This window comes from Coregonus clupeaformis, chromosome 31 (genome assembly GCF_020615455.1).
Source record: "Coregonus clupeaformis isolate EN_2021a chromosome 31, ASM2061545v1, whole genome shotgun sequence".
Classification (NCBI taxonomy): Eukaryota; Metazoa; Chordata; class Actinopteri; order Salmoniformes; family Salmonidae; genus Coregonus; species Coregonus clupeaformis.
This window is the reverse complement of record NC_059222.1, coordinates 37,258,546-37,270,946: the sequence shown is the minus strand read 5'-3', so window position 1 is coordinate 37,270,946 and position 12,401 is coordinate 37,258,546. Positions and strand designations below refer to the sequence as shown.

At 41.2% G+C, this 12,401-nt stretch overlaps 1 protein-coding gene across 1 annotated transcript in view; it reads left to right on the top strand.

Annotated features, from left to right (window-relative positions):
* Nucleotides 1–12,401, top strand: part of lrrc1 (leucine rich repeat containing 1) — a 48,596-nt gene that overhangs the window by 18,650 nt on the left and 17,545 nt on the right. Inside the window, exons 4-9 of the mRNA XM_041858244.1 lie at nt 369–458; nt 6,626–6,682; nt 9,083–9,146; nt 10,049–10,123; nt 10,388–10,532; nt 11,168–11,286. Of these exons, the coding sequence (XP_041714178.1) occupies nt 369–458; nt 6,626–6,682; nt 9,083–9,146; nt 10,049–10,123; nt 10,388–10,532; nt 11,168–11,286 (550 nt within the window). The remainder of the gene's footprint in view (nt 1–368; nt 459–6,625; nt 6,683–9,082; nt 9,147–10,048; nt 10,124–10,387; nt 10,533–11,167; nt 11,287–12,401) is intronic.

Below are 12,401 nucleotides of genomic sequence, written 5' to 3'. Positions count from 1 at the left end.
ACTAAGTGAAAAATCTGTCAATGTGCCCTTGAGCAAGGCACTTAACCCTAATTGCTCCTGTAAGTCGCTGTGGATAAAACATTTAAATGTCTCTGGGTGACCATTTTTAGATAGGAGTGAATCAAGTCATGAAGGCTTAAAACCATAATATATCAAATGGAAAGAAGAAGTTAGTTCCTGTTGATTGAAGACACTTTCCTGTCAGAGAGGAAAGTAGTTGGCCTATATCAACTTTATAGTATATTTTATGGATGTTTCCTTACTGCCTATTAATACAGTCAGATCCATAGATTTTCAAGAATCTGCATCCATTTATTTTAATCTGCAAAGATCTGATTTATATTTGAATGCCTCTCTTGTTTTTCCAGATTGCCTGAGAGTTTTCCAGAGCTCCGGAATTTAACATGCCTTTCCATCAATGACATTTCATTGCAGGCTCTTCCCGAAACCATTGGAAAGTAAGTACCTCATCCTTTTAGTCTTTTTTTATTTATTTTTATTGCTTCATAGTCCTTTCATACAGAAGTATTATTTTCTATATGAATAATATTTAAAATAATAATAATATAATATATTGGTCATTTTTATGAAGATTCAGTGTATAATTTCACAAAGGGACAAGAATGGTGTTATTGGATTTATGGCAGATACATTTACAGGGGTAGTTTTATCAGCAAGTTCTGCTTCTTTCCTGTCCTCTATCCCCAGTGGCCCTGTTTAATTTCCTGTGTAATTTTCTCCAGCGTGCCATGTTCCCTGATGTTTCACTTGCAGAAGAATGCCAGCCCTCTCTCCCTTCAGATAACGGCTTAATATGGCACAGAGCAACTAGTGTAAAACTAAACGGAGCTCTGTTTTGATTTGACATATTGCTGTAAATTAGGGATGACTTACATGATTAGCATAGCCTTACATGATTAATACACAGATGGTATTTTGAAGAATGATTCAGCCTTGGTTTTCTCTCTCTTTGATTAGTAGGTCTAGATTATAGACTTTAAGTAATGTTACATTCATTGCGCTCAGCTCGATTAAGTCCTATTAAAGCTGTGTTGATCTGTGAGTTACCATGGTGACCTAGTAAGAGCTCGGTGACAGTTGGTGTGAGAAGACGGACCTACTCGTGAATAAATGCAGAGCATTAGGCCATATTGATTGTTCATCCATTCACTCACTCTCTCATCTAGCTGTAGAGGACTGAAATGTTATCATCACATGAGGTTGTACACAAAAGGGGTAGGCTTTATGGATTTGTAGAAAAAAACACTTTTCTACACCTCTGTTAATCTCTCGTGGACAGGCGCACGCAACATAAATGGTATCGTACTGTCTGTCAACAGATTGTAGGATGCGACAACTAAGGAGGAACTTTGTTCAGGTTTTTCGTCACAGATCATTTAAACAAATCAACATTTCAAAGGTGTTCGCATCTTTCGAATTTCCGAAGTGAAGGGGACATTTGGCCCATTGACTAACTTCAGATAGAGGGGGTGGCGCTACCGCTCTGCCTCTGCCCCTCGTTCTAGTATGTTTTCAACATACTTTTTAGTACCATGTTTCCGAAATTATGATTATCGATGTCGCCGGCTATCCCCTCACCGAGACACCACTGTAGTAGCTGCATTTGTAAATCATCCAGCATTGATATACCATATCAGTGTTGTTGCACTTGAGCCATTGATCTATGCTCTTACTTTCACAGTAGATTTGACAGATGGATTTCTCTATTGGCTTTCCTCTGGATCTGACTCCCATGCAGAGTGGTTTAGAGGGCTCAGGGATAACAGATCAGTTTTCAGAGCTATCTCGTCCACCTCCCGATGGTATGGCATTGGCTTCTACCTCCGCCAAAGGCGTGTGTACCGTACAGATGTTAGATCTTAATTTGATCACTCTTTTGTTGCTGAGAATGTTCCTGCATCGCAGGAAAGGCAGATTAATTCACTGAAAATCCACACTAACACACGGTTATATTAATAGTATTGCATTTGTCATGTAGTCTAATTTTGGCCAGATAATAGCCTAACCACTGATCAAGCAACATTATGGATTAACGTTCAAAACCTGTTGCTGCAGGAATATTTTGCTGCGACAATACGGGTCAAATTAAGATCCTACATCTATCTGACTTGCATAACTCAATGAGCCTGGGCCTGTCAGTATTTGCCCTCACAAATAGGGGAGTTAATGACTGAGGACTATAACACGGTTGAAAAACAAGTTAGTGTGGCTCAACAAAGCATGCAGCTCCCCGTCATAGGGGTGAATGGCACTGACACCTTATCAACCCAACATGGTAATGGTCAGCTGGCTGGCCCTGGAATGTATGGCCTAGTGAGCGCTTATTTGCTCATCCTGCAGCATGTTGTGAGTGATTTGGTTGGCTCTCTGGGTCATCTGAAATGCTAGGGCTAAAACTGCAAGCATCAGAGCTAGAAGAGATTTCTCTCTGTCCTTTTTTAATCTGGCCCAGTAACCGCAACGTTGTGACAGGGGGGATCACACCAAGAAGATCTAGAAAGACCCAGTCGGTTTAGTCACCGCAGAGGGTTAACCTGTCATTCAGGAGAGAATGCGTATAGATTAAGAAGAATGCTACTCTGTTTATCCCTCCGTTTGAGACTTCATGGCTCACATTTATTTGCTTTACTCCCATTATTAATGTTATTCAGATACCAAAGAACAGACTGTCAACTGTCCTTTCTCTATTAAAAGCTCCCGAGCCATTAGACCATTCAAATTGTATTACTTGTTAAAGGATTTTTTTTCAGTATACTGTCACTGAATGAAATGCACCATTTAATGCTGTCAGTGCTTAATTTTTAACTCGGGAGGTGCCAGAACAAAAAGTGAGCGCGAGAGGGTATTGACCTGAGGGGCTCTGAGGTACCGGAACGCATGAAAAGAAAATCACATTTATAATAAAGCATTGCATGCATATTGCATTTGCGTGGTGGCATAGAGGAGTAGGGTAGAGGCACTTGCAGAAGTTGCACACATGGGGAAACATTTTTGTGACCTAAGGTCTGGGGAAGAATGTGGCCTTTTATACAGTTGTAGTCAGAAGTTTACATACACTTAGATTGGAGTCATTAAAACTTGTTTTTCAACCGCTCCACAAATTTCTTGTTAACAAACTATGGTTTTGGCAAGTCGGTTAGAACATCTACTTTGTGCATGACACAAGTAATTTTTCCAACAATTGTTTACAGACAGATTATTTCACTTATAATTCACTGTATCACAATTCCAGTGGGTCAGAAGTTTACATACACTACGTTGACTGTGCCTTTTAAACAGCTTGGAAAATTCCAGAAAATGATGTCATGGCTTTAGAAGCTTCTGATAGGCTAATTGACATCATTTGAGTCAATTGGAGGTGTACCTGTGAATGTATTTCAAGGCCTACCTTCAAACTCAGTGCCTCTTTGCTTGACATCATGGGAAAATCAAAAGAAATCAGCCAAGACCTCAGAAAAAATATTGTAGACCTCCACAGGTCTGGTTCATCCTTGGGAGCAATTTCCAAATGCCTGAAGGTACCACGCTCATCTGTATGAACAATATTACGCAAGTATAAACACCATGGGACCACGCAGCCGTCATACCGCTCAGGAAGGAGATGCATTCTGTCTCCTAGAGATGAACGTACTTTGGTGCGAAAAGTGCAAATCAATCCCAGAACAACAGCAAAGGACCTTGTGAAGATGCTGGAGGAAACAGGTACAAAAGTATCTATATCCACAATAAAACGAGTCCTATATCGACATAACCTGAAAGGCCGCTCAGCTAGGAAGAAGCCACTGCTCCAAAACCACCATAAAAAAGCCAGACTACGGTTTGCAACTGCACATGGGGACAAAGATCGTACTTTTTGGAGAAATGTCCTCTGGTCTGATGAAACAAAAATAGAACTGTTTGGCCATAATGACCATTATGTTTGGAGGAAAAAGGGTGCGGCTTGCAAGCCGAATAACATCATCCCAACCGTGAAGCACGGGGGTGGCAGCATCATGCTGTGAGGGTCCTTTGCTGCAGGAGGGACTGGTGCACTTCACAAAATAGATGGCATCATGAGGAAGGAAAATGATGTGGATATATTGAAGCAACATCTCAATACATCAGTCAGGAAGTTAAAGCTTGGTTGCAAATGGGTCTTCCAAATGGAAAATGACCCCAAGCATACTTCCAAAGTTGTGGCAAAATGGCTTAAGGACAACAAAGTCAAGGTATTGGAGTGGCCATCACAAAGCCCTGACCTCAATCCTATAGAACATTTGTGGGCAGAACTGAAAAAGCGTGTGCGAGCAAGGAGGCCTACAAACCTCACGCAGTTACACCAGCTCTGTCAGGAGGAATGGGCCAAAATTCACCCAACTTATTGTGGGAAGCTTGTGGAAGGCTACCTGAAACGTTTGACCCAAGTTAAACAATTTAAAGGCAATGCTACCAAATACTAATTGAGTGTATGTAAACTTCTGACCCACTGGGAATGTGATGAAAGAAATAAAAGCTGAAATAAATCATTCTCTCTACTATTATTCTGACATTTCACATTCTTAAAATAAAGTGGTGATCCAAACTAACTTAAGACAGGTAATTTTTACTAGGATGAAATGCATTTCATGCAATTCCAGGTCATTTTACATGACTGGAGACTTTAGCTAAATATATTTTAATACCGCACAAATTATCGAAATGACAGGCTACTTTGACACTGAGAATCCGAGCTCAATAAAATGACCTTGTCTTGAATCCATCAATAGCCTAGGCGATGCTTTAATGCCAAAAGCCTATATCTCTCGTCTTGTTTTACTTTGTAAAACAATGCTGTTCGCGCATTAGGCCCATTTGGAAGTTAATAAAATATTTTGGTAGCCTACAGACAGATTAGTCTTCTCCTTTCATCAGGAGCCATTTGCTTTCCAACCTGTGTTTTCCTGCTATTGTATTAGAAATATTAGGTAAGGCCTGTTTTGGCTGCATGCTGTTCACTGACAGATTTGCGGCGTGTTCCCGACTGTAGGCTATGTCTTGTGATTGGGCTACACACAATCCACAGCTAGGCAATAAAAAAATCAAACATATTGATCATCTGTGGCTAAATGTATAAGCCTCCTCCTGGTGTAGTATTCTGAATTTGTTAATTTCTTTCTGAACAGACAGCAGTAATTCTATAACTTTGGCAAATTTATTTAAATTGTTCAGGGGTGCTGCAGCACCTCCAGCCCAGTTATGAGGAAATAAATGAAGTTCAACGCTGGAGAGATGAGTTGCAGAGTGGAGAGAGATCATAGAAAGTGAATCTTATTCTAATTCTGTGAGAGATACAGGCACGCTAGTCTCTCACCGCAGCAACAGCCACGGGTTGGTCTCTAGGCAATGTTGCACAAACCATAAAACCAGGCCGGCCCAACCTGAATCAATTCTTAGAACATCAGGCGAGAGAATTACAGAGTAGGCAACTCAAATGAACTCTGATCGCTTTTATTAGAATGTGCTTTTATTAGAACGTTCCGGCAGGACCCGGCTCAAATTAAGCACGGACTTTATCATAACCTAAGGGTAATTCAATTATCTCGGTTGTTATTCCTTTCAGTTGAAACAACATTGAAAACATTACCTCTACACACTGATCAAGACACACACACCATTACGTAGTGAGTGTAAGTGGACAGGCCAGTTTAAACATGTTTTTAAAGAGTGCCATACTGTATCATGGTCTATTAATGTTATATTCTTTAACTAGGTCTAAATGAACAGTCTGACATGCACCTTGCTAAAGTACACCTTTTTATTATTTTAATTTTTTTGCTGTACTTTGAGACCGGAAATCATAACTGCTGAGACTTCAATCGTAGCATTGTGTCTACTAAGTTAAGGCCATGCTTTATATAGCTAGATTACTTTTTGTGCCATTTGATTCGCAATAAGCCACAATTGATTTCTGGCTTTAATGTTCCAGTCCACAAGATTTAGAGATTCCTCTGTGCTTAATGTAACTAATGCAATAAGGCCTACAGTTCACCACTGACGATGTCCAAGCCGTATCTCCTGAGAGTTGCAGGAGTGAGTCACATCACTTTACCACCCACCGTCAGCTGGTATCAAAAGAGCTGTAATTATTTGAATACCTTTCTTGCAGGTCACTATCAGATGGAAGCAAATATGGCAAGAAATGTCTAGTTACAGATTTTGCATACTGTTTTATTTATTTTAGTTTATATATATACAATACCAGTCAAAAGTTTGGACACACCTACTCGTTCAAGGGATTTTCCATTAACTGTTACTGTTATTACTGTTTTCATTTTGTTATTAGTTTTTTTTAAACGTTTTTTTTTTACCTGAGCTACACACTTCCTCTGTTGTGATTACTAAATGAAATCATTTCCCTTTCTTTGGGGATGAAATATATTACCTCCGCCATGATTTTAGATGGTGTTCGTGCTCCTAAAAGCCTTAATTCTTGCAATTCATAGACTGTCCAAGAAGGCTTCAATCAGTAATCCTCATAAAAAGGACAAATATATTTGCTTTTTTTTGTGTAGGGTTTTCTGTTCGTGATAATCTGGGGACAATAACAAACAACAAACAGCCACTTCTCTTTTGACTGTCTCCACAGCCTCTCCAACTTGGTGTCACTGGAACTCCGAGAGAACCTGCTGACATATTTACCAGAGTAAGTACTTCCCTAGATACAGTGCATTCAGAAAGTATTCAGACCCCTTCATTTTTTCCACATTTTGTTACGTTACAGCCTTATTGTAAAATGGTTGAAATAGTTTTTTCCCCCTCATCAATCTACACACACTACCCTATAATGACAAAGCAAAAACAGGTTTTTAGAAATGTTAGCAAAAAAATAAACAGAAAACAGAAATATCACATTTTACATAAGTATTCAGACCCTTTACTCAGTACTTTGTTGAAGCACCTTTTGCAGCGATTACAGCCTTGAGTCTTCTTGGGTATGATGCTACAAACTTAGCACACTTGTATTTGGGGAGTTTCTCCTATTCTTCTCTGCAGATCCTCTCAAGCTCTGTCATGTTGGATGGGGAGCATAGCTGCACAGCTATTTTCAGGTCTCTCCAGAGATGTTTGATCGGGTTCAAGTCCGGGCTCTGGCTTGGCCACTCAAGGACATTCAGAGACTTGTCCCGAAGCCACTTCTGCATTGTCTTGGCTGTGTGCATAGGGTCGTTGTCCTGTTGGAAGGTGAATCTTCACCCCAGTCTGAGGTCCTGAGTGCTCTGGAGCAGGTTTTCATCAAGGATCACTTTGTACTTTGGTCCGTTCATCTTTCCTTCGATTCCGACTAGTCTCCCAGTCCCTGCCGCTGAAAAACATCCCCACAGCATGATGCTGCCACCACCATGATTCACCATAGGGATGGTGCCAGGTTTCCTCCAGACATGACGCTTGGCATTCAGGCCAAAGAGTTCAATTTTGGTTTCATCAGACAAGATAATCTTGTTTCTCATGGTCTTAGTCTTTAGGTGCCTTTTGGCAAACTCCAAGCGGGCTGTCATGTGCCTTTTACTGAGGAGTGGCTTCCGTCTGGCCACTACCATAAAGGCCTGATTGGTGGAGTGCTGAAGAGATGGTTGACCTTCTGGAAGGTTCTCCCATCTCCACAGAGGAACTCTGGAGCTCTGTCAGAGTGACCATCGGGTTCTTGGTCACCTCCCTGACCAAGGCCCTTCTCCCCCGACTGCTCAGTTTGGCAGGGCGGCCAGCTATAGGAAGAGTCTTGGTGGTTCCAAACTTCTTCCATTTAAGAATGATGGAGGCCACTGTGTTCTTGGGGATCTTCAATGCTGCAGAAATGTGTTGGTACCCTTCCCTAGATCTGTGCCTCGACACAATCCTGTCTCGGAGCTCTACAATTCCTTCGACCTCATGGCTTGGTTTTTGCTCTGACATGCACTGTCAACTGTGGGACCTAATATAGACAGGCGTGTTCCTTTCCAAATCATGTCCAATCAATTGAATTTACCACAGGTGGACTCCAATCAAGTTGTAGAAACTTCTCAAGGATCATCAATAGAAACAGGATGCACCTGAGCTCAATTTCGAGTCTCATAACAAAGAGTTTGAATACTTATGTAAATAAGGTATTTCCGTTTTTGTTTTAATACATTTGCAAAAAATTCTAAACCTGTTTTCGCTTTGTTATTTTGGGGTGTTGTGTGTAGTTTGATGAGGAAAAACATGTATTTAATCAATTTTAGAATAAGGCTGTAACGTAACAAAATGTGGAAAAAGTGAAGGGGTCTGAATACTGTATGTTTCAGGTCAAATATTAATTGAAGGCACAAGACGACTAGGCCTACTTTATCAGTCCATCAGAGACGGAGATTGTTCTTTTGCCCTGCTCCCAACCCCCTAGACATCTGTGTTCCACAAATGCTCTGATAGTGCCACCCATTCCCCTGAAAAGGGATGACATGAAGTTAAGTCTGTGTGGCTACATTACAAGCATGTAGCCAATTAGACTGTGGGTAGACCACAGATGAAGCCTTATGTGTTTCACATGACATACATTATATACAAGATTATATTTAGACTTTAGAGTTGATATTGAACGCAGTGTGCTCTTTGAAGAGTTGTCTGTCTTCAGTCAATGCTCTACCAGGGTTCTCCTCAGGATTGTGTAACAAGGTGGTGGTGTTCAGTACACTGCCCCCCTTTTGGACTTTTTTAAAACACCTATAACTGCCATTTCCTGCAGTCTATAGCAAAACATTGCCTTATATGATGATAAATAAAGTTAAAAACAATATATTTGTTTTACATAGTAGCGCAACGCCTCACTTCCATTCTTTGGGGAGAACCCTGTAAACTTTTATGTTGGCACAACAACAGTCTCCTGCTGAATATTTAACCGTCTCACTGCTTGGTATGTGGCCAATACATTTTAACATGGTTAAAATTAAACAGCAGTGAAACAGACCTAGAATGAGAAGTAGATCAAATGTACATCCGTCACTGTATAATGTGTTTCTGTTGCAAAGTCTAGGCCTCTACAGTATGTCATGTTTTATCACATTTATAACGCCTCTTGTGCATTCCACAGGTCACTATCGCTACTTCACAGACTTGAAGAACTTGACCTAGGGAACAATGAAATTTACAATTTGGTGAGTTTATCTGACTTGTTTGCAAGTACACTTGATCTCAGTAAGGATGTTGATTTGTGGGGAGAACATTCAAACTGAAGAAAACAATGTGCCAAGCTAAACATGCATAGAATGTGCAGCACTCAAATATCACTCAACACTTTTCTTGTTATTACATTACATTTTAGTAATTTAGCAGACGCTCTTATCCAGAGCGACTTACAGTTAGTGCATACATTATGTGAAACATAATTGGGAGTACTGATACAGATACCTGTCTTATCATTTTGAAGGGGTAGTGTGACAGGGGCGTTTAGTTTTGACGTTATAGTCTGTTACAACAGAATGTCAGGTTTAATGTTTATGCAAAGGTAACTCTGAGACGGAGACAGTCCCTATGAGATGAACTGAAACCAGATCAGCCTAGGGAATGACAGTTTACACATGGTTGAAATTCTTCCTCAGTCACCTGTGTAAAATTCTTTCTTCTCTCTCTCCCCCATCACTCTCTTCTCTCTCTCGTCTCTCTCCCCCATCTCTCTCTCGTCTCTCTCTTCTCTCTCCCCATCTCTCTTCTCTCTCCCCATCTCTCTTCTCTCTCCCCATCTCTCTTCTCTCTCCCCATCTCTCTCTCTCTCTCTCTCTCTCTCTCTCTCTCTCTCTCTCTCTCTCTCTCTCTCTCTCTCTCTGTCTCTCTCTGTCTCTGTCTCTGTCTCTGTCTCTGTCTCTGTCTCTGTCTCTGTCTCTGTCTCTGTCTCTGTCTCTGTCTCTGTCTCTGTCTCTCTCTCTCTGTCTCTCTCTCTCTCTCTCTCTCTCTCTCTCTCTCTCTCTCTCTCTCTCTCTCTCTCTCTCTCTCTCTCTCTCTCTCTCTCTCTCTCTCTCTCTCTCTCTCTCTCGCCTCCAAAATGCTTCCTCCCACGCAGCCTGAAACAATAGGCTGTCTTGTCAGCTTAAAGAACTTGTGGCTGGATGGAAACCAGTTGGCTGAAATACCTGCAGTAAGATATTTTAAAGATGTTTGCACTAATAATTCTATTTTTTTGCCTTAATATTGCAGTTGAACGTGGTTATGGTTTGATTCCCCAAAAAGTAAAAGGCTCCCACCCGTTTTAAAACATTGGATGTGCTTAAACTAAATTAATATTGCGACTTGTGTTGATATAATGCAATCACAAGAGATGCACCATTATTGTTAAGTGCTAACACGGACTGGGAAATGTATTTGTGGCCAAATGTATAATTGAAATGTGTTCAACCTGTAGGAGATAGGCAGCATGAAAAGCCTCCTGTGTCTAGACGTATCAGAGAACAAGCTGGAGCACCTTCCAGAGGAGATGGGTGGCCTGGTCTCCCTTACTGACCTGCTGGTGTCCCAGAACCTCATCGATGCTCTGCCAGAGGGCATAGGTCAGCACGCTACTGCACTCTACTCCACCATAGTGTCTGTGAGACGTTTGTGTGCATGCCATTTAAAAAAAAAAATCTGTTCAGATTAACTTCCTGTTAATGCTCAGTTTACATTAATGTTAATCACAGTTTTGACCCAATCAGTATGGGTCAACATTCGTGACATGGTAAAACAAGTGACCAATAACAACCATGGTTTTACCAAAAAGGTTGAGGTTAATCACATGATAAAGAGTCCACATTTGGTAACAGAACTGACTCAACACAGGTGATATGGCCCTAGGGCACAATATAACGGATGAATGGAAAATGAAGTGATTAAATCCATTTAGCATTATTTTATGTTATATATATTTTTACAAATGTTAATTTTTTTTCCGATTAAAAAAAAAATAAGAAAAGAAAACCGAGATACAAACATTGACATTCATTGTAGTGTTGAAAAGGAATCGCAAAATGTTATGTTTTATTAATCTGTAATATGTTGTTTCATTAGCCATAGCCCATAGGCTCTGGTGTTGTTGCCAATTAACTTACTTGTTTTATGAATGATATTGATTGCCATGCTATCCTGACTACCCTCATGTATATGTCTGCATCACAGTAAGTAACACTTTTTCTTTTTTGTTCTACAGGAAAACTAAGGCGACTGTCTATATTGAAAGCAGACCAGAATCGTCTTGCCCAGCTGCCAGAGAGCATTGGCAACTGTGAGAGTCTCACTGAACTGATGCTCACAGAGAATCAGTTACAGGTGGGTTTTTGATAGCGCTGTACTTCCTCGTATATACAGTGGGGAGAACAAGTATTTGATACACTGCCGATTTTGCAGGTTGTCCTACTTACAAAGAATGTAGAGGTCTGTAATTTTTATCATAGGTACACTACAACTGTGAGAGACGGAATCTAAAACAAAAATCCAGAAAATCACATTGTATGATTTTTAAGTAGTGAATTTGCATTTTATTGCGTGACATAAGTATTTGATACATCAGAAAAGCAGAACTTAATATTTTGTACAGAAACTTTTGTTTGCAATTACAGAGATCATACGTTTCTTGTAGGTCTTGACCAGGTTTGCACACACTGCAGCAGGGATTTGGCCCACTCCTCCATACAGACCTTCTCCAGATCCTTCAGGTTTCGGGGCTGTCGCTGGGCAATACGGACTTTCAGCTCCCTCCAAAGATTTTCTATTGGATTCAGGTCTGGAGACTGGCTAGGCCACTCCAGGACCTTGAGATGCTTCTTACGGAGCCACTCCTTAGTTGCCCTGGCTGTGTGTTTCGGGTTGTTGTCATGCTGGAAGACCCAGCCACGACCCATCTTCAATGATCTTACTGAGGGAAGGAGGTTGTTGGCCAAGATCTCGCGATACATGGCCCCATCCATCCTCCCCTCAATACGGTGCAGTCGTTCTGTCCCCTTTGCAGAAAAGCATCCCCAAAGAATGATGTTTCCACCTCCATGCTTCACGGTTGGGATGGTGTTCTTGGGGTTGTACTCATCCTTCTTCTTCCTCCAAACACGGCGAGTGGAGTTTAGACCAAAAAGCTCTATTTTTGTCTCATCAGACCACATGACCTTCTCCCATTCCTCCTCTGGATCATCCAGATGGTCATTGGCAAACTTCAGACGGGCCTGGACATGCGCTGGCTTGAGCAGGGGGACCTTGCGTGCGCTGCAGGATTTTAATCCATGACGGCATAGTGTGTTACTAATGGTTTTCTTTGAGACTGTGGTCCCAGCTCTCTTCAGGTCATTGACCAGGTCCTGCCGTGTAGTTCTGGGCTTATCCCTCACCTTCCTCATGATCATTGATGCCCCACGAGGTGAGATCTTGCATGGAGCCCCAGGCCGAGGGTGATT